The following is a 26,825-nucleotide window of genomic DNA, read 5'->3' on the forward strand; positions in this document are numbered from 1 at the left end:
TATCTGTAACAGACAAAGACTGAAACAACCCAAATGTCCATCAATGGTGAATAGATAAATGGTGGTACATCCATATAATGGAATACTATTCAGCAATAAACAGAAATGGATTACTGATATATACAACAATATGGATGAAGATTAAAATAATCATGCTGAGTTAGAAGCCAGTTAGAAAAAAGTATGCCCTGTATGATTCCATTTGCATAAAATTCTAGAAAATGCAGACAGAAAGCAGACCAATGGTTGCATGGCAACTGGGAAGGGCAAAGAACCATGGGAAGGAAGAATTACAAAGAGACATTAAGAAACTTTCTGAGGTGATGGACATTTTGATTTTGGTGATGTCTTCATGGTGTGTATGTATGTGTGTGTGTGAACACAGATTATTGTATGCCAATTATACCTCAAAAAGCTGTTAAAAGAAATGATATTATATGAGAGAGCCAATTGGGGAAATTTGAATAGCAAATCTTTATTAAGTAATATTATTGTGTAGGAATTTAATTTATTTAGTACTGTGTGTTAACAGTATTGTCATTACATAGGGAAATACTTTTTAATATCCAGAGAGGAGGGCATCTAGCTGACAAGAGAGGGATCGCAATTGTGGCAGATTCTGTGGGAGGCTGAGGAAGATGAGGCTAGAGCAGTGACCAATGTGTGACGGCGTGGTGAAGACAGTCATTTGTCAGCTGACCTGACAAAGACGGTTGGAACAGACTGCTAAATGCAGGGCCCTTTCCGCATACTAATGTCATGCAATCCCCTCACCTAGCCTTGGCATAACAGAAGGTTTCTATTAGCTTCCCATATTGTAAGGGGGATGGCACAATTTAAGGTGCAGTAAGTTGTGTAATAAACTGTCACAATAGGGTCCTACAGAAATAGTTTTTTCAACTGCAAAAAAAAAAAAATTAAACTTGACCCTTTCCTCACAACATATATGAAAATTAACACAAAATGAATCATAGACCTAAATGTAACTATACAACTTCTGGAAGAAAACATAGGAGAAAATCTTTGTCATTATGGGTTAGACAATGGGGTCTCAGAGAAAGATTTCTTAGATAAGACACAAAAAAGTACAAACCATCTAAGAAAAATTGCTAAGGGACTTCCCTGGTGGTTAAGACTCTGAGTTCCCAATGCAGGGGGCCTGGGTTTGATCCCTGGCCAGGGAACTAGATCCCACATGCATGCCGCAACTAAGAGTTCACATGCCACAACTAAGAAGCCCATGAGCCACAACTAAGGAGCCCATCTGCCGCAACTAAGACCCAGCACAAACAAATAAATTAAATAAATATGAAAAAAAAGAAAAATTGCTAAATTAGATTTCTTCAAAAACTTAACACTTCTAGTCTTCAGAGACACTTTAATATAATGAAGATAAGTCACAATCTGGGAGAAGATATTTACTAAACACATATTTGAGAGAAAGGACTTTTTCCATTGCTTTTTATACAAAGCACTCCTAAATCTCAATAACAATATCCAATTAAAAATGGATTTGAACAGACACTTCATTTTAAAATATATTTGCGCATGAATAGACATTCAACATCATCTGCTATTTCAGAAATGCAAAATGTGGCAAAAACCATGAGATGCAACTATACACCTACTAGAAAGGCTGAATTTTTTTTTTTTAAATATAAGAATCACGTGAAGATGTGGAGCAACTGCAACACCCATAGACTGCCAGTGGGGAAGCAAACTGGCACAAGGCACTTTAGAAAACAGTCTAGCAGTTTCTTAAAAAGTTAAATATGCAGTTAGCATATGATGAAGCAATCCCACCCTTAGGGATTTTACCCCAAAGAAATGAAAACATATGCTCGCACAAAACATATGTTCAGACACACATGTGACTGTTTTCAGAGGCTTTGTTCATAATAGCCAAAAAACTAGAAAAAACTCAAATGTTCATCGAACGATGAATGCATAAACAAACTGTGTATCCACTCAACTAGAATACTGCTCAGCAATAAAAAGGAATGAACTACTGACAGGTGCAACAAAACAGATGAATCTCCAAAGAGACTGGCTAAGTGAAAGAAGCCAAAACCAAAAAGCTACATACCACATGATTTCATTTATAAAATATTCTGGAAAAGGCAACATTATACGGACAAAACTCAGATCGGTGGTTGCCAGGGACTGGTAGAGAGAGGAGGATGGATTGACTACAGAGGGACATGAGCGGTCTTTTGGGAGTGCAGACGTTTTCTTTACCTCAAATGTGGTGGTGGCTACAGAACTATACGTTTGTCAAAACACATCACACTGTATATTTAAAAATAGTGCATTTGGTTAAATGAAAATTATAAATAAATAAACCTGACTTAAGAAAATAATAAAACAAACCTAAAAAAACAACTGAGTGAAAATAAATGTAAGAAAAATCGACTTACAGTTTTTCCAATTCAAGGGTCATCATGAGGATGCTTTCAATTGTTGTGAGTGACACTTGTGTTGTTCCCATGTCTCTGAAGGAGAAGCCCAAACATGCATGATAGAAAACCCAAAGACAAAAATTCTAAACTTAAAAAGATACTTAACATGTGATTACTTCAATTCTGGCTTCTTACTTGCCATGGGTGATAATCCAAAACAGCTCTTATTGAAGAAATTTAAATTTGCATCATCAAATTAATGACCTTGGTGCTGAACAGTACAATCATTTTCTATTATCCTAACTTCTCATTTTCAATTGCATCTACCTCTTTTGATCACTCTTTAAAAAAAATAATGTACCCCTTATTCCTTTTTTCTTTCTGGGATAAATAATATTCCTACATGCATCTACATGTTCCATATCTATATGTGTTCTTCAACACTGTTCTCATACTCTGGGGGCTGTCTTATCCATATATATTTTTTCTTAATCCTTTTCTTTGCCAATAACTCTTATTTTCAATAACCCAGTTAAAATCTAAATTATGACTTTTTAGCTAAAGTACTCAATCTTTGACGAAAGTAAAAAGGAGAAATTATCTCATGAGCCATGAAACTGTTACAATACTTACAAATACTTTAATGCTGGCAATTTAAAAAGATGAGAATCTTCAACTGTTGTCAAAGGATTACGATTGAGAATTCTGAAAAATGGAATGGAATTAAAATTATCTGCATTTTCAATTGCTTCCATGAAAGCTTATATTCATTTTTTTTGGTATGGAACTTGAAGGTTAAAAAAAAAATCATTTTCTGTCTTTACCTATAAATCACCCTTAGAATCTGTAAAACACTCTTTCACTGGGAACTACCCAGGTCTCTAGATGATAAAGTGGAGAAGAGAAACAAGCAAACAAACAATAAAATAGAAAAAAAGTGGCTAGCAAAGAAAAAATATGCCAAAGAACTTTTTAGGTTAAAAACCCTTGAAGTGACTACGCTGGTAGGAAGCCCTTGCTCTGTAAAAAAGTACTATTTCTAGTGTCTTCCATAATTCAAGGTGTTTTTCTTTCATCTCTACAAATTTTTTAAAATTTCATGATTTAAACTACCCAACTAAAGACAAAAATAGGGCTAATTCCTTGGTTCTGGAGCCAAAGAAGAAAAGATAAATCCAAGAGGAACTGGTGAAAGCCATACTCCCATCACATAGTCCGTGTGTATTCTTGTATCATAGCCTTTGTTACTGTGTATGCAATCAACTGTTTACTTGTCAGTCTCCTAGATTGTCAGCAACTTGAGAGCAGAGGCCACACTTTATTTTCATTATTATTCTTGTGACTGACATAGTGCCTAATATTTACTAGGTATTTAATAAATGTTTGCTGAATAAATAAATAACATTTTGTTTATATATCAATAAAAGAAACAAATTAATTTTGGGGAACAAAATTTTATTCCAAAATCCTGGAATAGATTTTCTTCTTAGTTTTTTCTTTCTTTCTTTCTTTTTTCTTAGTTCTTTAAAACAAATAAGGGGGGAAAAAAACCCCAAAAGAAACAGGAAGAAAGAAAAGAATATCTGACTTTAGGTTAACTCTACTCAAGAATTATTAGCGTATTTTTGCAGAATATTATAAAGATAATTATCAAAACTAATATCTTTTGGGTTGCCAGGCATCTGTGATCGGCATTTAACATTTAATCCTCACAGTAACCTTATGTGATATATATATTACACCATTGTACAAATGAGGAAACTGAGGCACAGAGAAGTTACATAAGTTGTCGTAAGTCATCAAGCTAGTAAGAAGCCGAGCTAGAATTTGAACTTAGTTCTGACTCTAAAGGCTGTGTTTAACCTGAATGAAAAGAAAAGGTGGGGGGGGGTGTTAAAACATCTGTTACTTTAACCTTAATTTGCAGAGCACTAAATATAGAAATACCTTTTCAAACTTCATCTACCCATCTGGGAAAGCCTCTATGAGAATTATATTTTCTCTTTTTATTTATTTATTTATTTCTCTTTTTATTTATTTTTTTCCTTAATCATCTCTCACGATAAATATTTGATTAGCATATGGACATTGAGACTTTATAGATTTTTTTAAAAATTGCAGGAAAATCAGTAAAAATGTTGGAGGAAGGACATCTGAAAATTCATCCCTCCATAGAAGCAAAAATAACAACAACAACAAAACTGGCAAAAATGGTCAGAATCAACTTCTGAACTCTGGAAATTTAACCAACATGCTGGCAGCCAATTGGGGAGCAATTTATTCAAGGAAAACAAATTAATTTCTGTAAGAAAAATGAGATCTGTGTTGCTTTAACTTGTCCTTGAACTTTGCTCTCCATGCCAGTGGTAGCCTTGAGAAACAGCCCACATCCCTGGTACCAGAAGGAGCAGCATGGACTGGGAGGTCCTTCAAAGCCTCATTCCCAAAGAACTGTCATTGTTTTACATGTCTGGTGGTCCCCTGGGAGACCTCACTTGAAAGGCTTGCCTTTGACCTGACTGAGAGCTGTCTAGTGAGAAAAGCCTCTCCTCAGGTGGCATTTCTGGAAAACATTTTCAAGCAAATATTTTAACATGGCGGTTGCATGAGGCAATGGATAAGAGTTGGGGGCAAAAAACTGCCCAACCGAAAAGCTTAAAAAGAAAAGCTGAGGAATGAGATGTCCACAGAGACTTTGAAATGTTCCACCGTATTCCTGGGAAACTGGAAGACCACAAGACATATTCCTGGGAATCTAGGAAAATAACTGTTAGCATTAATAAATGAGTTCAGCAAGGTTGTAGGATATAAGATCAATATTATTTCTACACACCAGCAATAAGTAATCCAAAAATGAAATTAAGAAAACAATTCCACGTGTAACAGCATCAAAACAAAATACTTATGGAAAAATTTAACCAAGTAAGTGCAAGATTCACAGTGAAAAGTACAAAACTGTTGAAAGAAATTGAAGAAGATCTAAATATAAAGACATGCTGGATTCATGGACTGGAAGATAATCTTATTAAAATTTCACTACTTCCCAAATCGACCTATGGTTCCATTGCAATTCCTTTCAAAATCCCAGCTGACTTCTTTCCAGAAATTGCCAAGCTAATTCTAAAATTCATATAGCAATTTAAGGAAACAGAATAAACCAAAACAATGTTGGTAAAGTACAAAGTAGGAGGACTCACACAACCTGGTTTCAAAACTCAGTTCAAAGCTACTGCAATCACAGTGTGGTACTGGAATAAGAACAGACATGTAAATCAATGGAACAGAACTGACAGTATAGAAATAAACCATCATATTTATGGTCTATTGATTTTCAACACGGGTGCCAAAACAATTCAATGTGGAAAGAACAGTCTTTTCAAATGATGCTGGGACAGCTGTACATCCACACACAAAATAATGAAGCTGGACTCCTACACTTCACACAGTACATGAAAATTAACTCCAAATGGATCAAATATCCAAATGTAAGAGCTAAGGCTATAAAACTCTTAGAAGAAAACACAGGAGTAAATCTTTATGACCTTGCATTAGACGACAGTTTCTTAGATATGACACCAGAAGCACAAACAACCAAAGGAATAATAGATGAATTGGATTTTATAAAAATTAAAAAGTTTGTGCTTCCAAGGACACTATCAAGAAAGTGAGAAAACATATAGAATGGGAGAAAATACTACAGGTGGGAAGAATAAGATGCAGTTGGGAGAAGAAAAGTATAGTAGTTGCTAGGTGTGACAATCTCAAAATTTTGAAGCATTACAAATAAAACAGCCACCATGAATCACCCCAAAGGGCAGGCCCAAGTTATTTTTGTTTTTAGCGTTTATGCCTTTGTAAATCTGAGAAGCTGCCAGGATTCTAGTACATAGCAAAAAGCGATGACAGCACCCTGAAGTGTGTAAGCTTTGGTGTGTACACAGCTATCTAAAGGAAACCAATGCTAGCTGAATGGGGGAGCATTAGGGCGGCTCTGTGACCGCAGCTCAATTTGCCTTCATAGTGTGGCCTCACCTCCCTCATTGATATTCTCAACAATGGGGTAAATAATTCAATAGGGATAATAAGGCTTTGATTTTCCTCTTATTCTCTCGTAGTGCTTCTGTTCTTGGTACAATATTGATGTACCACAGACAAGCCAGCATGTGAATGTGCTCTGACTGGTTAAGTTACATAGACTTTCTACATTGTAGAGTTCTTCAGTTCCTAAAATCATGGAGCTTGTATTGTTAGAACCAATGAAGTGACTAAAAGAATTTTTAAAAATAAGCCATCAGTCTGCACCTGCATAGGTGAGTGAACGAGAAACACTTTAAAGCCAGAAAAAAAAAGTATACTTAACATTTAGGATTATCAACCACTGCTGGTTTTCCATAATATATTTCATTCCTGATTTTATCTGAAAGAGATATGATTACTACCACCATTCAAAGAGTGGTACTTTATTAATGAATAAGCTCTTGGCTCATCTTTGAGGTAGATTTCAGATTTAAAATAGACTACCACACTGCTAACTACTTCACCTTATGCTTGTCAATAACATCGAGGCGTCATTCAAGAAACCTACTGTCTTATAATTACCTGAAACCCAGTGATGAATCAAGGTTTTGTGGGGCCTGAACCTCATCTACTTTGGGAAATCATATCTAATAAAAACATGCAAAGTTATGAATACAAAAATCGCTAGGACCCCTCTGAAGACCTTGCAAGGGAGCTATGCAAGTGAGGAGCCCTGAAACCTAAGCTTCATTGAATTCATAAATCCACCTCAGCTGGGGCCCTTTTCCAAACTTATTTAATGCAGGCAACTTATAAACACCCCAGTAATATGTCATTATAGGGTAGTAAAATGACCTAACTCGAGGGTGGTATCTTCCCTTGGTGGCTTGCCTTTGGAAAGAGATGCAATAAAGTTTATATCTCATCATGGCAAATGTTTCCTGAAGCAAATTAGCTTTTTCTATTAGAAAGACTTAGCCCCAAACAAAGACTTACTATACTGTGACAATCTTTTGAGAGTAACTGTGAACGAGTTTTAGGAGTACAGTACTAATTTATTTCCAACACCAGATAGTTCTGATTCTTTCACTACCTTTTTCTGTCATTTAAGAGGAACACAAATTCAAAAGGAACAAGTTGGTGCCTCTTCCATTACAAATTTTTTCTAACTTACCACCCATTTTCTACTTCATCACTCCCCTCCCTCACCTTGTTACCCTGCTGCATAGATGCTAGAAGACCACAAGAGCCATATATGGCTCTCATATATGTTTTCCCATCAACATCCATCTTTCTCCTTCCAGTATGAAAGCTTCTTGGGGACAAAGTCCCTGCCCTATGCATCTTTGTATCCCCAGCAGTTAGTACAGTGCTGACACACAGTGGGCATGGCACTCAGTGAATGTTTTTGAATGAATTCATTAATTTTTAAACAGTGATTGATTGATTGATTGATTTCCACAATGTATTTTCCTGGGTTGCCTACATAACTGTAGTGAAACTCAGATTCTTATAAGGAACTCTTGGTGTTATAGGATGTTTAGGAAAGGTGGTGAGTTTAAGAGGTTGTATTGACGCTACTAAAACCTCCTGGTAAAGGGGTGTCATGAGCCTGCTCTCCGTTGTGCTGGCAAAAGAAAACCTGACCCTGGTGGTCTCTTCCCAAGGTAGGCATCAGCAAACTAACAAGGGAAAGGAAGGAGGCCGCTAAAGATAGGCATCTGCAGGAATTGCTAATGCAGCTCCAGACACAGCCTCAACACCTTCATTAACCCAAATGTGTGAACTGTGTGAAACTGGATTTCTGAACCACAAGACAGGGAAGAGAGTCTTTTCCAAAGCCAGGTGTAGAAGAGCTCTTTACCTTGAGTCTAAAATCGCCTCCGGGCCACTGAACGTACCCACTATCATTTCCTGTGTCATGAGAAATCACAGCATTTTTGAGCTGAAAGGGTGTAAAACCCACACTTCTTATTGAAGAGTAGTCAGCAAAGAAAGTATATTGAATTAGGCTACAACAATGTATTTTCCTTATATTTTTCACACTACAGCTGAACACGTCTTTTTCCATACCACAAAGGTTCCTATTGGCAACAGATAATTCACTTCAGAGATATATGCTTTTTGAAAAATAATGTTCTGGGTGGCTGGGGAGAGCCCTGTGGTGTGTGTTCAGGAATTCTTTCTGCTTTACCATTTAAAAGAGCTAATAACGGTTGGGGAAGCACCCACACCTTTTGCTCCCTGAAGAACTGGGTGCTAAACTTAGTTCGTTGCAGCTCTGGGTTGCATACATTTTAAGCAGTTAGGAACTTTGCACATGAGCAGGAATCAAAGTTAAATTCAAAAGCGGAACTTCATGGACCACTCGCATAGTGGAGAGGCATCAGTGGGTTTCCATGACAACGCTAATCTGAGCGTTTTTGCTTGGTGCCTTTTATTGCTCGTGCCAAAGATCAGTGCTATGGAAAGCACAGCGTTTCATATATACGAGTTAAACAAGTCTCTTGGCCTCTTTGTACCTTAGTTTCCTCATTTGAAAAGAAAATAAATGGCTCTCAAGACATACTTTCCAGAATTCAAACTGGGTTTACACCCAGCTAACCAATAACTTCATGGTGTTTTTACACACAGTTTTTTACATGTATTCATCTTCTATTTCACTTACAACGTGTGTAAAAAGCGCATTCCATGCCAGGCCTGAAACGTTCCAAAGCTCAGTTCTGTGAGTAAATTGCAACCAAGATTTCTACAAAAAAAGACACATGCAAAAGAAGAAGAAAAATATATATTCTTTCAGAACAGTTATCGTTTGGCAATAATTCTAATTTACATATGATGAAACATAACATCTCTACTCCCTCCATACACTAATGAAATCTCACTGTGGAAGATATTATGATTTATACTTTCATGATTATATATGTGGTGCATTAGATACAAAATAGTAAATGCTCGTTAAATACTTGTGTTAAGTGATCTTTATTTCTCTAGAAAGGCAGCACTACTGATATTTTGGGCTGGATAATTCTTTGCTGTGGGAGGCTCTCCTGTACTGTTGGGTGTTTAGTAGCATCTGTGGCCTCTGTCCACTAGATGCCAGGAGCATATACAGTTCTGACAAGCAAAAATATCTCCAGACACTACCAAATGTCACCTGTGTGCAAAATCACCCTGGTTGAGAACCACTGCTCTACAATGATGCACTCTGATCTGTGTAATAACTCTCACACTAACCTTTGCTAGAGACAAAAAGGATTTGCTACAAAATTTTAGTAGTAATTTTAATCATATTTCAAAATGAGTAACAAATTAATTTTATAAAAATTAAGCTTTATAAAAATTCCAAATATAATGAAGTTATAGTTGTAACTTACATAAACTGCAAAAAAGGTAGTGGTTCAAATGTACGTCTTTCGATAGACTGTATTTTATTGCAGGATAAATCTCTAGGAAAAGTAAAAGGAGAATATTGCCTCAATTAGCTATTAGATATCTAATTAGTAGGAATAACTAGTAGAGGTTAGAATGATAATAATAAATAAGAAGCTTTGGTCTAAACTCCAAACCTTAGGAATTATTATTTGAACCTTCCAGAGCCCCTAACCCTGCCTTCACCTCTCTTAAGAGTCTCACCTTGAGGATCTTCATAAATTAAATATACAACTATAGATCTTGATAGATTTTGGAGGTAATCTTTCCTGAGAGCAGAAGCATTGATGAGATTCCACCTTTTGTGGTCTTATCAAATTCAAGATTATGAGCTCAAAGTTTTTATCTCTATATATCATTATAATTTCTAATATTCAAAGGAATATTCTTATATTTACACACTTCCCAGTATAGTTCTGTTTTTCTAGGCCAATTCATTACCAGAAGAAATAAAAGATACCCTTTCACACAACTTGAAAGGAAGTTACTCCTCTCAATTAATATGTAACTTTAATTCAGTATTACACTTTCTATCATATTGACTTTTATTCGAAAATACCTAGTCTTGACTATAGCTGACTATGTTATTTCCATTGATTCCAGCTTAGTCTCTCATTTCACCTGGATGGGTATAACTGTCTTCTGACTGGTGTTTCCATCTCTTTGCTATCCGTTTCTAAGCCATCCTCCACGCGATCCCCAGATTAACTCTCCGGAAGTTGTTCTCAAATACCAGCATCACTTGTGAATTTATTGAAGATACAAATATTCAGCCCTACTGGGGACCTCTTGAATCAGTAACTATGGGGGTGGAGCTTGTGTTTTCACAAGCCCTCCCAGTGGTTGGTTCTCTTGCAGGCTCAAGCTTGTCCTAAAGCCCTGCTGTGGTAACATGGTAGCTGGGCATGTTATCCTTGGCTTGGCCTCCAAAGCCCTAGATGATCTGGCTCTCATCTCCTACTCTTCCCACTTGTACTCTACAGGTACTCAGAGTATTTTTCCTGTGTTCTGCCTTTCTCCCACTTTCCTTTTGCAAGCTTATTCTTCCCAAGATGTCTGTCATTGATACCCAATGGCCCTTCAAGGTCCCATTTAAACAGCATTGCTCTAGTAACATCTTCCCTGATGCAATTTGAAGTCTTCTTTCCCTCTTTTGTGCTCCAATACCAATTTATAGCTCTCATTGCCCATATTCATTTCTTTCTTTAAACATAGCTATTTTTGCAACCCATTTCCTCTGAGCATAAACTCCTTCAAAGTATGGACTAGATACTGCTTATGTGCATCGTCTATCATGTTTAAAGCCAACGCGTGGACATAAAGCAAACTCAAATATTTATAAAATCAACAAATAGCTGGGGAGTGGATAGAAGGAGGAAATGACTGTTTTAAAAGAAATGTGATTTTATTACTTCATGGTGCCTCCACAGCACTTTGTCAGTATGGTTTGAGTTATATGTTTATTTTCCCTGTGAGATCATGAGCTGCTAAAAGGAATCCTGTCTTACCCGCCGTCGTGTTTACAACACTAGGCATAGTGCTTATTAGCATATGCTTTTTTCGCTTTTTTATTGATTGGCTTTTTTTTTTTAAGAATGAGAATACTTATGCTAACGTGAAATAATCAGATTATAAAGTATTTCATAGTAGAAGTAATGAAGGGCCTAGTCCACTGAGCACTTATCTTATTTGTTTTTCTCCAAACTGTGTTTGTAAGGTTTGGAGCCCAGATGGCAGAGAAGAGATTAATATAAAGGTGATTGTCCCTTAAGGCTTGGACGGTTTGATAATTAAAAGAACTATTTTTAGGGTCATGTGAGTCTCTTTATACCCACTTCCCTTGAGCCTTTTATGTTTGCAAGAAGAATCTATTTGCTAAAGAGGATCATTAATTGGTTTAATAAGGATTAATGACATACACAGCTTTGGAGGCCATGGACAAAGGACAAGAACTGAGCTTTTATAGCGAAAAACACTGTTAGCTCCTTATCCCTAAATAAAAAGAAATAATAGGCAAGCATTTCCTCTTTGATAAAGAAGCTGGAGAGGGAATTCCCTGGCTGTCCAGGGGTTAGGACTCGGCGCTTCCACTGCTGGGGACCTGGGTTCAATCCCTGGTCCGGGAACTAAGATCCCACAAGTCCTGTGGTGTGGCCCCAAAACGAAAACAAACAAACAAAAAACAAGAAAAAAAAAGGCTGGAGAGATTTTTGTTAGGGGCATTATTGATAGGCTTATTTGTGTAAACATTTGTAAATATACCACTTAACCATCATCTTAAACATTCTTAATATTGGCATCACAATTCCTGCATTGAAATCCTCAACAACAGCTTGTTCTTTTGGTAACTTAATGTGTTCTTAACAATACTGATTTTTTTTTAAGATTTTTTTTTTGATGTGGACCATTTTTAAGGTCTTTATTGAATTTGTAACAATATTGCTTCTTTTTTTTTATGTTTTGGTTTTGTGGCCATGAGGCATGTGGGATCTTAGCTCCCTGATCAGGGATGAACCCGCACCCCCTGCATTGGAAGGCAAAGTCTTAACCACTGGACCACCAGGGAAGTCCCTTGACAATACTGTTTACATAATTCATCTGCTTAAATATTTAATATTTAAATGTTAATTCAATTTAGATTAAATTATCAAAGTTATGAGTTAATGGCATTCATATTAATGTAAGGGGTCTGTATTTTCTTGTCCTGTAGGTGACAATTTGAGGTTAACTTTAATTCCTCTCATTTCACTAAACCAACTTTTTCAAACCTTTGCTGTAAAGGCCAGATAAGTAAATATTTTAGGCTTTGCAGGCCACATACAATGTGTGTCACTTATTTTTCTTCATTTCTTTTTTTTCTCATTTACAGCCCTTTAAAAATCACTTTTAACTTATGGGCTGTATAAAAACGGACTGTGGGCCACATTTGATCCATAGGTCATAAACAAAATATAAATACAGATGGAGAGTATATGAACACTTATATAACAAGGTTCATATGGGAGTCTATAATTGCTCAGACCTCATTACCTCTTTTCCTCTACAACTAAAGGGTATTTTTCTATCTATACCTTGCCTATATAATTAAAAACTTAAAAATGAATAGGAGATATTTAGGGCTAGTGATGGGCTGGGCCCTACACAGACTTACAGAGCTATAGAAGTTTATTGCTAGAAGAAATTGAAGAGATTATCTAACTTGAACCCCTTAATTACTTTATAGATAAGAACTCATAAATAAATATGATTAACTTACAAATATCGGAGGGATAGCAAGTCTTCAAATGAGTCCTTATGCAATTCAATCAAATCATTTTCACTGAGATTTCTGAAAAATGAAAAGGTTATTTCTGGATCAAAATGCAAAATAACTACAACTATATACTACATAGGACTAACTCCAATATGTGGAGGAAAGCTGGGTAATGGTGTCTCCTAAACAACCTAATTCTTATTTAATTTAGGGATGGTGATTTCTGCTCTGTTTCCATTTATACCTTCTTTTCACGTCCTCCTTTGTGTCCATCTCTCTCCACCACACATGTGTGCATGCGCGCACACACACACACCACCCACTCTTCCCACCGAATCATATAGTTAATGTCTACTCTCTAGATCACGAAGTCTCTGTTAGAACCCAGCTCTGGGTGGCACCAACGTTGCAGAGCTGCCCTTCCCTCCTCTCTTTCCCCAAACCTTAATGGGAAGTCCCACACAGAACTGTATCAGGGCAAATGAAGCCATCTGAATTTTTCCTCCATTAAAATTTTTTTGAAAACTAATATGTGCATAAAATATACATAACTTCAATAATTCAGTTGAACAACTGTTCAGCTGTTTAATAATTACAAAACAGATCCCCATGTAACACCATTCATATCAAGAAAGAATCCTGCCAGCATCCCAGAAGCCCCCCGTGTGCCCTTTTCCAATCACAGCCCTCTCTGTGACTTCCTAGAGGGAACCACTATCCTGACTTTAATAATAATTTCCTTGCTTTTTAAATGTAGTTTTGCCTTTTCTCTATCAGCCATAAACAACACAGTTGAGTCTTGCTTGTTCTTGAACTTTATATAAGTGGAATCATATTATATGTATTATTTGCCACATTGCTTCTTTCATTCAACATTATTTTGTAAAATTATTTTATGTTTGCCTGTAGTATGTAGTGTTGCATGTCCAACTCCATGAGGCTTCTGAGTATTTGAAAGTGGCTAACGTGACTAAGGAGTTGAATTTTTAATTTAATTAACTTTAATTATTCTAAAATTTTAAAAAACTGATACTCAATGTAATTATTGGAAAATGTTTATTTTAGCAACAATTTACATATGTGATATTACTTTTTCGACTGTAAATTTTATGAAATATAAATACCGATCAAGTATTTGTAGTAAAATTTAGAAACCAAATTGTGATTTCAAAGAGTTAGTATGGGAAAGAAATGTAGATTCTCTCATTAACTTTTTTTTTTTTAACATCTTTATTGGGGTATAATTGCTTTACAATGGTGTGTTAGTTTCTGCTTTATAACAAAGTGAATCAGTTATACATATACATATGTTCTCATATGTCTTCCCTCTTGCGTCTCCCTCCCTCCCACCCTCCCTATCCCACCCCTCCAGGCTGTCACAAAGCACCGAGCCAATATCCCTGTGCCATGCGGCTGCTTCCCACTAGCTATCTACCTTACTACGTTTGTTAGCGTGTATATGTCCATGACTCTCTCTCTCATTAACTTTTATATTGAGACATGTAGATATGATATTACTTTGGATATTTTTAAGTACTTAGTATGAAAACAACGTAGAATATATTATTAATAATGTATAAAATGAGTACATGTTAAAATGATAATATTTTGGATATAAGGGTTAAGTAAAAGAAATTAACATATATTTCATCTGTTTCATTTTACTTTTATTTTTAAGTGTCTATCAGAAAACTTAAGATTACTTATGTGGCTTGCATTATGTTTCTGATGAAGTGTATGACTTCTAAGTATGATTATACCACACTGTATTCATTCAACTGTTGGTGTAGACTGAGATTTTTCTAGTTTTTATTTATTAAAAACAGTACTGCTTTGAACATTCTTGTATTTGTATCCTGACACATATTTGTCTGAGTTTGTCTAGGATGCATTAGGGATACAAAATTGTTTCCTAAGAAGTTGTGCTATTTCAAGCTGGCAGGTTGAAACATGTCAGGTCTCCACCCCTTCAACTTCCACCAAAATCGCTAAGAATGATACAAAAGATATAACATAAAATTCACAACCTTAGTTCAATGTGTGGGAGCAGCTGCACAAATGCCCCCCTACCAGAAATGGCCCGGAGCTACCTACAGGGTGATCAGTTGGAATAGTGTGGTAGGAGTAGCCTACAGCAGACATCAACCCCACATCTTCCCTCCTTGGTCCAGGCAGCAAAAGGTGTCTTCCTCTAGGCAGGAGCAATTGGTGTTATAAAGGGGACAAGGTCCCAGAACCCTGGAAGAAAGGTATGCACTCCCTGACTAGCCACCAGAAGGCACCTTCCACCTCTGTCTTATTCTCAGGGGAACCCACTGGGAGTAATAAGCCCCAACAGCTCATTTCACTTCTCCCCTAAAGCTGGGAAACAAACGCAGTAGAATCTCAACTACAAAGATGAATTACACTCAGGAATGACCAAACAATGTGAGAAAGCCAACTCCATTAAGGACAGAAAACAAAAACAAACATAAGAGCTTATAGCCAATGAATCAGAGTTCACAAAGCACAAGAGAACCTTAGGACAGCACAATTATTACCCTCAGACAGATGTAAGCAGATAGTGCATCCATTAATCAACTCAGGAATATATGAATGAAAAGTGTTAGCAATAATTAAAAAAGAACTCAGTATATGAGCAGCAGAAATGACAGTTAAAGAATAAATTAGGAAACTGAGAGATCCAGCCAATGACTTCTCAAGAATGCAGAATGAAGGGAGCAGGAAGGATTCACAGTCAGGCCTGACCCCTGGGTCTGCCCGAGGAATGTTAAGCACTTTGCTTCCCCTGGTCTCACAATAAAGGCTAGGAACATGCTGTGGGGAGGTGGAGGGGCGGGGGTTTGCACCAGTTTCTTATATCTGATAAGCAGGAAGGCACATAGCCTGTATCCCAAGAGTGGAGTGAGGGAGTGGTAGAGAGAGCCAGTACGGAAGAAACTCTATAAGATGTCAAAAGTAGGTTTCTCTTGCCTGGAAGAATTCCCTTCCTTGCAGGTGATATTAACAATGGTACATCCTTCAGGAGCCTTGGGGATCTGAGCACAGGTTATGTTGCCTTGTGAAACTATCTCCACTGAATTCTGCATTTAAAACGTTCTGCTTTTCACTCACAGTGTCTCTTGGTCACATATTTATATTAATTCCATCTCATAGCTTAATTTCAGCTCTTAAATTAATTCTTTACTCATAGCTTATGAGAATTAAAATATTACGACCTGGAAACTCTGCAACTCAGTTATTAAGGTGGTTCATATTATAGAGAATATAGTCACACACATTTTTAAAAGATCACTAAAACAAAAACACAAAAGACTTCAATTCCCACAAAGAACTCTTGGAGACCTGAGCATGATTCAAAGACCCTGAGCTCAATTTGAAATTCACCATTTTAGGAGGAATCGCAGTGATTGTCAGAATATATGTTAGGGGGAATGGTCAACAGATGGTGTTAAGATTGATTGTTTTCTCACCTCTAAATAGTGGTTTCATATTTCCATGGAAATGATTCAAAAAGAAAAAAACCAAATCAATATGTCCAACGACATGTATGGTAACCCTTTTCATACCATCAAAGGTAGGAAAAAACTCTACCTCCCCATATCGCGTAACAAAACTGTATGTATATACCATAAATGATATACAAACATCACAGGAAATGATGGTGTATGAAGAAAGGCTACACAAAAGTGGAGCTCATATATACTAATTATAATTTTGAACGTTGACAAGGATTCAGTAAGTACAGCAAAGAGATGGGGCTGGTCCTCAACTCTCTCTGGCACTGTCTTCTCTGATTGGCTGATGCCCATATCAGACTGGTTAGAGTTTGAATATCATGGTTGGACAGGGGCTAACCAAACAGTATGTATTTCAAATTAATTGGGTTTCTTTCTGTGAAGATGTTTGCATGACAGGACAGTAGAAATTTTAAAACTAACAATGGTAAATTCAGCCTGGAAGTAAAGTTTAGACTGAGAATGAGTCAGTCACCAAAAAATTACCCAAAAAGGGGCTTCAAATAAGCAATAACTGAATAACTGAAACAAAATACATTAATCTGTAGAACTTCAAATATTCATCTTGACTGAAGAAAAAATTTTTAAACTATGGGGAATCAGAGTTAAAGCCAGATCTAAAACTTTCTCACACCATGAAAATATCAAAACTAGGCATGAAGTAACATTTAAGAAAGACCAGGGTTCAGGTCTAAGGCAATCTTCTGAACTTCACATTCATTCTTGATTCTGTAATACTGACAATTATCCTTCTCTCCACCTCTGAAACTTCTAGGAAATTGAGAGAGCTCAGGGTTTGTTTGTTTGATTGATTTAACTATATATATAATGCAAACAATCGGCCTTTCTGGAACTGATTTACTCTCCTTCCCCTGCTTTCTTTCTCTCCAAAGTACTTAGCAATGCTTGAAATTATATCTATCTATTTATTATACTTATATACTTATTTCTATTTATTTGTAAAACCCCTGAGAACTGGGATACTTGGGCTGTTTCATTCTTGGGCCTGAAACCCTAGCATGTAAAACAGTTCGTGGCATATAGTACATACTCGAAAAATATTTATTGAGTGAATTCAGAAAGTGACAAATTATCAACTATCAGATACTTTTATTTAAAACAAATTATCCATTTATCATCACTCATGAGGATAATTACAGGAAGAGAAATGTCTTTTTTCTCCCCTACATTTGTGACTCAATCTTTTGAGGCAAGAATCCTTTGAGAATTTCATAAATGCAATGGTGCTTTTCCCTAAAAAACTGCACTTTCTTGAACACACGCAAGTGTGCATGCAATTTCAACTTGTGGATCATCCTTTTAGGGCAGAGGTCTGTGAATCGAGAGGACTGAATCCAGAGAGCCAACCTTGGATGGGAAATAAAATTACACCTCAGTTTTCACAAATCTCTAACTAAAATCAGCACCTCCTTCTATTATGAATGTAGGCAACGAACCACAGTAGATCAGCAGTATAGTTAATTTGGTCCCCAATAGAAATCACAGGTCATTTCATATCACGTATATGCTGCAGATGCCTCGAAATATCATTTATTCTCATCACTACCCTGGAGTAATAATATTTATTAGACCTACCACTATATCTTGTTATTTAAAGTGTTAAGAGAAGCATATTTATTACTATTTCACTAATTTTAAAAATATTCTGAGGGCTTCCCTGGTGGCGCAGTGGTTGAGAGTCCGCCTGCCGGTGCAGGGGACACGGGTTCGTGCCCCGGTCCGGGAAGATCCCACATGCCGCGGAGCAGCTGGGCCTGTGAGCCATGGCCGCTGAGCCTGCGCGTCCGGAGCCTGTGCTCCTCAACGGGAGAGGCCACAACGGTGAGAGGCCCTCATACCGCAAAAAAAAAAAAAAAAATTCTGAAAACTATTTCAATATAGTTGGGTTCCTTTGTTTTTGTATATATTTTGACTTATTATACATTTTAAAACATTATCCCAAGAACATAAGCTTCTGCAGCTTGCCAAAGAGTTATACACGGGGGAGCAGGAGGGAGGTTAAGAAATTCTGCTTTGGGGAACCACTGACCTCAAGTTAGGAACCTCTGCTTATAAGGTATAAACCTCAAGCTGACTTAGAAATCTTCAAACCTTACCAGACTCATGTTATAGTGTACCGCCTCCCAAACACATGCTTTTTAAAAATTAATTTTTAATTTGAATTTATCTTTTAAAAATATGTAATATATATTCACATCTCAAAATTCCAAAAATATGTAGCACGCAATTCAAACTTTTTCTCTTACCTCTGTCCCTCAGTCTACCACACCCCTCCACTCCCAGAGGAAATTAAGTTATCTATTTCTTGTGCCAAATGACTTTCATTTTTCTTACAAGATTGGGAAATAAAATCTCCAAGTTAGGTACTATCACGGGAAATATAAACTACATATAGTATTTAGGAAATCTGTAAATTTAAAAAAGTGCTTGGTTCTAGCATTTTTTTCATTACCAGTAAGATATCAGACTAAGGGGGCATATCTTTAAGGGTGGTCATAATACCAGTTTTTAGATTGACTGTTATGTCTTTTATTATTAATTCAGAAGTCATTTATGACGTCTATTCAAGTTGAACTAAGGATATGACCACAGACTGTCATGAAAATTACTTTGAATGCTTTTTTTTCCAAAATAAGTATGTGTCTAAACTGACTTGTTCTATAAATCAATAAAAAAATAGTAACAGAAAAATGGGCAAAGGACAGACAATTCAGGGATAAAACACAAATGTTCAGTAAACATATAAAGATATTTAATTTCACAAATGATAAGAAAATTCAAATTCAGACGGGACCCCTTTTATTCATCTGTCAGATTAGCAAAAAAAAAAAAACAAAAAGTGAGAATCTCCAGTGGTGGAAGGGTGTGGGGAAATGAATGTCATCACAGCATGGTGACTGGAGGGTAAGCTGGCACAACTTTTTTTTTTTTTTCTGGCACAAATTTTTTGAGGGCAATTAAAATTTTACATCTAAATAGTCTTCACCCCAACAATCCCATTTCTAGATAACTATTCTATAGAAATAAACGACCAGGCTCACAAAAATGCATGTACAAGGATATTCATGGCAGCAATGCAAGTAACAAGAAAACTGGACATAATCTAAACCTCCTTAAATAGGGGCATTATTAAACTGTAACACATTCATACTATGGAATATTATGCAGGAGTTCAAAGGAATGGGGTAACCCTCTACGTACTGGGAAGGAAAGAAATCTAAGACATATCATGAAATGAAGGAATCAAGTTTCAGGATATTAATTATGTAAAAACAGATAAGAAAAACACACAAACCTCTTTTGCTATCTGTAAATATGTATGTACTCAAACATATGGAAAAGAGTCTGGAAGGATTAATACTAAACTCAAAGTAGCGGGAGTGGGATTAGGGCAAAAGGAGGGTTTTCACTATACCTGTTATTTCACTGTTATATATTGAGAATATAATCGTGTCTTACTTGTATAATGGAAAATAAGTTTAAATTGTCTCTTACTGATTTTAAAGAGGTCCTGCCAAATTTAATTTTTAAAATAAACACAGAATTTCAATCATTAGGTTGCTTTGGGATATGGAAGGGGAAATACCTTTGCTCACAGGTATTGACCACAAAATTCTGGACCAAGAGGGATCTTATAATGCAGTTAGGTTTTTGTATTCATATTTGGGGAGAGTATACTCACAGCTTCTCAGCCCAGGGGTATGCCTTCCATATACTTTCATCAATGTAAGAAATAGAGTTTCCTTGGAAATTTCTGTGAAGAAACACAGTTCATATGCTTGAATAGGTAGGAAAAGAATGTAGAGAATAAGGAAAAGAATCATAGCTACCATGTAGGGAATATTCAAATGCAGAAAAGACCAGCTTTCTAATTCCGACAGCTTCCCAGTGTGCACAATTAATAAAAACATACTGTGAGGCCACTGGAACAAACAATGAGGCATCTCCTCAGAACCTGAACTTCCTATCTGTCCAAATTCTTGGATACATAATGCCAATTACTTTTTTTCCAAAATCACTTATGTGTCTAAAATGACTCCTACAAATCAATGAGAAAAATGGCAAACACTTATCAATATCAGCAAATAAATATTAAGAAATCCTATGGCAACACCAAAGCTTTGGCTCAGTGCCCTCAGAATCTCTCCAGGTGTTAGAATGATACGGGCAATTAGAAATTAGAGGGACTAATACGAAAATAGCTCTTAAACATATTGCGTAGGGAAAAGCACAAGTCACTGAGCAAGGAATTAAGTTATTACCTCATTAGGGGAACAAAATGCAAAGGAAAGAGATCGGAAGGAAGGACACACATCAAAACAGTAACAGGAGTTACCTTATTGGTGGTAGGGAAGGTGGGGTGGAATTTTCACATTTTACCCTATATACTTCTGTGACATTTCTTTTTTTAAACAGTGAGAATGTATCCATGAATTAGACATGTTTAAAAGAAGCTGTTAAATGCCTGAGGTTCAGTTTGAACCACTAACTCAGTGGATGACTGAATCTTTCGCTTTAGCTTTGCCCTCTTCCCTCAGCAACAATGGAAGTATTCAGTTTATATGCACATTTTTCACGGGAGTCAGAAAGAAGTCAAAACGGATACCTGTCTGCCCATCTGCCTGAGGGACATTTCCACTCAAACAGAGCCTTCTGGTTGCTTTATGCTCACCAATAAAAGATGCCTAAGACTGAACTCATCTCCCTCAAACTGACTCTGCTTCCCAACTGCTGTATTTCCACCTGTTATACCATCATCATTCTGCCCATCAACACATGTGATTTTTCTCTTTCCTGTACTACAATCCCCCAACTCTAGTCAATTACTACATCTTGTCAGGTTTTTCTCTGTAGTACTCTAAGGATTTTCTTTCTACTTCCTTCACAACTACTCTAATTCGGCCCCTTCTCACTTTACTCCTAGATTTTGATAAACCATTCTATTTGGTCTCCCTGAACCAAGCTTTCCTCTCTAGATCGCTCTACATATGAAATCTAAAATCAGCCTCTTGGTTTAATCATTTGTCTCTCTTGCTTGACTACTTGCAGTTGCTCCCCATATCTCACAGCATAACTTTCAAACCCCCGTTGCCGATAGTCAAGATATTTTATAATCCTATCTTTCATTGTTGCCTAACCCAATTCTTTACAGCCAGGCTAATCTATTAAATTCTGATCATCCCTGCAGTCACACCTTTGCCTACACTGTACTGCCTATTATTTTTCTGACAAATCACAGCCAATCTTTAAGTCCCAGCTAAAGATTTAGCTTATCCATGCAGCCTTCTGTGACCTCCACACCCCTGTGATTACAGGTTCTGGTGAATTACAGCACGTATCTGTATTTCTCTTAATACTTAATTATATATTACCTCCCTTTTAAGGCATATCCCCTTTCTTCCCACTTGTCATTGTCATGTTCTGGAGACAATGACATGTACTTCTGTGGCTCCCACAGTACTTAGCCCTGGGTTGGGCACAAAATGGGTGCTACATATAGAAAGCCAGGGGACAAAGATGAATTCTAGATATAACTGAGGGATTGATAATAATAATAGCTAACACTAAAATATATGCTAGGCACTGATAGAAGAGCTTTATGTATATTAACTCATCTAAATCTCCCAATGAGATTGGAGTCATTGGGAGATTTAGCAGCCATAGGAGTCATCCTATGAGACGATGACTACCATAATCCCCATTTTACAGATGAGGAAGTTGAGTCATAAAGCTAATAAATGACAGACCTGGGTTCAAACCCAGGTAGTCTGGCTCCGGAATCTCTACTCTTAAACACATTGTTGTATTACCACCAATGAGATGGGGAGAGGGACATGTTGCTGTAAAGAGGATGGAGTAAAGATGGGAGAAGAGTAGATGTTAAGGAATTAAATAATGGGGTAAAAAATGGAGACGGAAAAAATAAGGGCAATTAAAAGTAAAAGACTGGAGGAGAGGGAATAATAGTTAAGAAGGAGAATGAAGATAAGGAATCATTGACAAACAAAAGGTGGAAACACAAAGTCAGTCAATGTGGATTGGGGAGATAAGGAGGGCCCAGGAAGACCTGAAGAAAGACTGCATTGTCAGGCAGGATGCAGAGAACAAATGAGGAAAGGGGATTCTTACAGGATGGTGAAGGTGCCGTTGTAGGCGTTAGGCTCTGGCTCAGGCACTCTGTGGAGCGTCTGCTTTGGGCTGAGACCAACACACGACAGCGTCTCATTTTTGCAGGTACAGAGCTCACATATGCTGATGTTTGTGGTGGCATTCTGCCCTGGCTGCTTCTTTTCTGGGGTATATCTTACACCAGGAAGACCTGTGGATACTGAATACTGAGTCGAAGGAAAAGGAACTGTCTCAGATGGCCTTGGTTGCTGAGATACGTTAACTCCCAGGTCCACAGGTGAAACTGTGACTTGAGACAGGTTTGGTTGTTCAAGTGTCACCTCAGGGTGTTTTGGAGGGGGAGCTGTAGTCTGCTGCCGGGCTGTAGAATGTTCAGACTCTGTAGTAGGTTCTGGAGTTGTGGTCAGCTCCAGGTTCAAAGGTTTAACTGTGATACTGGGTGATGTTGGAGGCTCAGTGTGATCCTGATGCGGTGTTGGAACTATTGGATTGTGATATACTGGAGGCTGAGCTACAAAAACCTCCTTAGGTGTTTCTGCAGGCTGGGTTAAGGTCTCCTGCATGACTGGAGAAGGTTCGTCCTCCTTAGTGGGTTCTGGCCTTCTGGTCAGTCCAAGGTCCAATGGTTGAATTGTGACCTCAATCAAGGTTGGGTGGCGAGCCTGAACTTGCTCTGGATTTGGAAATGTCACCTCGGGGTATGGTGGTTGAATTGGGGGTCCTTGGCGAACTGGAAAAAAATCAACATTTTCAGAGTAGATTGGATGCTGATCTGAAAATTGCTGCCAGACTAACAAAGGTTCCAACTGCTCAGAGGACACTGTAGACTGAGCCGAGGTTTCTTGTTGGGGTGGAGGAGTTTCAAGCTCATTAGTGAACGCTGGAGTTACGATCAGTGCAAGACCCACAGGTTTAACAGTGACATCGGGCCGCTGCAGAAGCTGAGCTTGATCCTGACCTGGAGGAGAAACTGTCGGCACAGGATGCTCTGGAGAGAAAACTACAGTCACATTAGAGAGCTCTGGAGACTGAGTTGGAGAGGATTCCACCTCACCAGGAGGCTCTGGAGGCTGAGCTGTGGCTTCCTGCTGAGGTGGAGAAGGTACAACCTCAGGAGCCTGTGGACGCTGATCTGGAGTCGCCTGCTGGCTTGTGGCAGGTATAACCTCTTCTCCAGGATGCTCTGGATACTCAGCTGGGGGCTCCGCTTGTACTGAAGGTGTATTATGTGTACCAGCTTCTGGAGATTGGGCTGGAGCCTCCTGTTGAACTGGCAAAGGTTCAACCTCCTCAGGTGGCTCTGAAGGCAGCGTGGGGGCCTCATGCTGGGTTGTAGAAAATTCTGCATTAGTAAGGGGCCCTGAGGGCTGAGCTGAAGGCTTGCGCTGATTTGGAGAAGGGCCCACCTCTGGAGTGGGTTCTTTTGTTATGGTAAGCTCCACATGTGCAGGTTTGACAGGGACACCGGATAAGTTTGAATGCTGAGCCTGAGGGTGACTTGGAGGTGAAACTGTCATTTCGTGATGCTCTGGAGGTTGAGCTGGCTGTTCCTGTTGAGTTGGCGAAGGTTCCACCTCCCCTGAAGAAGGCTCTGGAGGCTGAGCTGGTTGCTCCTGCAGGGTTGCAGAAGGTTCTATCTCCGCTGGAGATAGAGCTGGGATCTCCTGCTGGGTTGGAGAAGATTCTGCCTCATTAGGGGGCTCTGGAGACTGAGCTGAGGCTTTCTCCTGGGTTGCAGAAATTTCAGCTTCTCCAAAAGACTCTGAAAGCTGAGCTGGGGTCTCCTGCTGGGTTGCTGGAGGCTCTGTAGGCTCAGAAGGCTGAGTCGGTTGTTCCTTTTCACTTGGAGAAGGCTCAGCTTCCACAGGAGGCTCTGGAGGCTGACCTGTGGTCCCCTGCTGGGTTGGAGAAGGTTCAACCTCCTCAGCATACTCTGGAGGCTGAGATGGGGTCTCCTGCTGGACTGGAGAAGGCTCAACCTCCTTGGGGCTCTCTGGAGGCTGAGATGGGGTCTCCTGCTGGACTGGAGAAGGCTCAACCTCCTCGGGGCTCTCTGGAGGCTGAGATGGGGTCTCCTGCTGGACTGGAGAAGGTTCAACCTCCTCGGGGCTCTCTGGAGGCTGAGATGGGGTCTCCTGCTGGACTGGAGAAGGTTCAACCTCCTCGGGGCTCTCTGGAGGCTGAGATGGGGTCTCCTGCTGGACTGGAGAAGGTTCAACCTCCTCGGGGCTCTCTGGAGGCTGAGATGGGGTCTCCTGCTGGACTGGAGAAGGTTCAACCTCCTCGGGGCTCTCTGGAGGCTGAGATGGGGTCTCCTGCTGGACTGGAGAAGGTTCAACCTCCTCGGGGCTCTCTGGAGGCTGAGATGGGGTCTCCTGCTGGACTGGAGAAGGTTCAACCTCCTCGGGGCTCTCTGGAGGCTGAGATGGGGTCTCCTGCTGGACTGGAGAAGGCTCAACCTCTTTGGTGACCTGTGGAGTTACGGTAAGTGCTAGATCCAGAGGTTTAACAGTGACATTGTACAAGTTTGACTGCTGAGCTTCATTTACCCCATGATGTGCTACTATTTGAACTACAACCTCCTTATGTGTCTCCAAAACCTGGGCTAGGGCCTCCTGAGGACGTGGAGTTTCTAGTTCCTCAGGGGCCTCTGGAGGCTGAGATGGAGCCTCCTGCTGAAGTGGAGGTGGTTCTACCTCTTCAGTGGGCTCTGGTTGCTGAGGCTGTGTCTCTGCCTGGGGTGGAAGACATTCAACCTCCTCAGGGGTCTGTGGATGCTGAGCAGGGGCCTCTTGCTGGGGTAAAGATTCAGCCTCCTCAGTGAGCTCTGGAGGACGAGTTTGGGCCTCCTGCTGGGATGGAGAAATTTCAGCTTCCTCTGGGGGCTCTGGAGGTCCATCTGGGCTACCCAGAAAAGCCCTAGATAGGCTCTCCTCAAGACGAAAGGCATCCATACTGGGATCTAAATAATCAGCCTGCAACTGTTGTTCTAGACCCTGAGTGGTTTTTTCAAATTGGCTTGTAGTTCCAACAACAACTTTGGCAAGCCATTGGTGCTGAACTCGATCTTTCTTCAGGTTTGGGGGAGAAACAATAAACTTCATTGGTTTTGAGCTCTTACTACCTAGAGGTGGAACAGGTATTTCAAGTGATCGGTGACCTTCAGCCTGACCTAGACCTATGTGTTTAGTCTTACTTTTGTGTCGAGAAGGCAGAACCAAGGGCTGATTCTGACCCCAGTCTGGCACTGGAACCGCCTCTGGGATCTTTTGATGTTGGGTTTGCTTGTTATTCAGATCCTGATGTGGAACAGCAAACCGATCTGGCCCTGTAGGCAGCTCTGCAACGGAATCCGTGTCCGGGTATGGAACCTCAGTCTCAGTCAACTCCCGATGAGGCGGGGCCAACATCAGGACTGGAGACGAGGACGTCAAGTAATTAAAGCCCCCGGCTTCTGCTAGGGGTGTAAGGGCATGGGGCAATTTGGGAGGGGGGTCTGAGGCGTATGAAGACCAAGCCTCTGTCAGCCGCGGGGAGTTGGGGGTCACCTGGACGGGGCCCAGGGCCCACTCCGGAGGCTGAACTGCTTGGACTTGAAGCCACAGTTGTAGCCACGTGAGGAAGAGCCGTGGCAACCAAAGGCGCAGCCGGGACATAACGTGCGGCGGCTCCCAGGCGCAGTGACCCAGGCCAGTGAGGAGCCGGAGCCACATCCTGCATCCGAGCTGAACCGCTATGCCAGTGCCGACGCCAGCGCTCACGTTAGCAGCCGCGCGCCCCTCCCCCGCCTAACGTTCCACCCGTTATTTATGACATCTTTAGTTACGTCACCTTTATTAGGTTCGTGCGGAGATCCAATCCGCGCCACCAGAGTGGGCCTTTTTCCCAGAGTCCCCAGGGCGCAAGCCATCCTTCCCCTTGCAAAGGCGACAATTACCTCCTGCCGGGCCCTCTTCCCAACCCCTCCCTACTCTCCCTGGCCCCAAACAATGAGGCGGGATTTGGGCTGCAGACCCAAGTGGCCCCAACCTCCAGCAGCCCAGGGTCCGAGGGGGA

General features: G+C 39.4%; 2 protein-coding genes across 2 annotated transcripts in view; both read right to left on the reverse strand.

The window, feature by feature from the left end:
* Window positions 1-26,482, reverse strand: part of LOC132415172 (leucine-rich repeat-containing protein 37A3-like) — a 50,671-nt gene extending 24,189 nt beyond the window's left edge. Inside the window, exons 1-8 of the mRNA XM_059998357.1 lie at window positions 26,117-26,482; window positions 22,770-23,788; window positions 20,323-20,394; window positions 13,105-13,176; window positions 9,794-9,865; window positions 9,085-9,165; window positions 3,033-3,104; window positions 2,418-2,492 (exon numbers count right to left, since the gene is read on the reverse strand). Coding sequence (XP_059854340.1) covers window positions 2,418-2,492; window positions 3,033-3,104; window positions 9,085-9,165; window positions 9,794-9,865; window positions 13,105-13,176; window positions 20,323-20,394; window positions 22,770-23,788; window positions 26,117-26,482 — 1,829 coding nt within the window. The remainder of the gene's footprint in view (window positions 1-2,417; window positions 2,493-3,032; window positions 3,105-9,084; window positions 9,166-9,793; window positions 9,866-13,104; window positions 13,177-20,322; window positions 20,395-22,769; window positions 23,789-26,116) is intronic.
* Window positions 23,820-25,723, reverse strand: LOC138413896 (leucine-rich repeat-containing protein 37A2-like). Its single transcript, XM_069540109.1, has 3 exons — window positions 25,393-25,723; window positions 24,004-25,329; window positions 23,820-23,854 (listed from the first exon to the last, which is right to left on the reverse strand). The coding sequence occupies exons 1-3, from the start codon at window positions 25,721-25,723 to the stop codon at window positions 23,820-23,822; spliced, it is 1,692 nt and encodes a 563-aa protein (XP_069396210.1).
* Window positions 26,483-26,825: the final 343 nt, after the last annotated feature.

This window comes from Delphinus delphis, chromosome 19, assembly GCF_949987515.2.
Source record: "Delphinus delphis chromosome 19, mDelDel1.2, whole genome shotgun sequence".
NCBI classification, from domain to species: domain Eukaryota; kingdom Metazoa; phylum Chordata; class Mammalia; order Artiodactyla; family Delphinidae; genus Delphinus; species Delphinus delphis.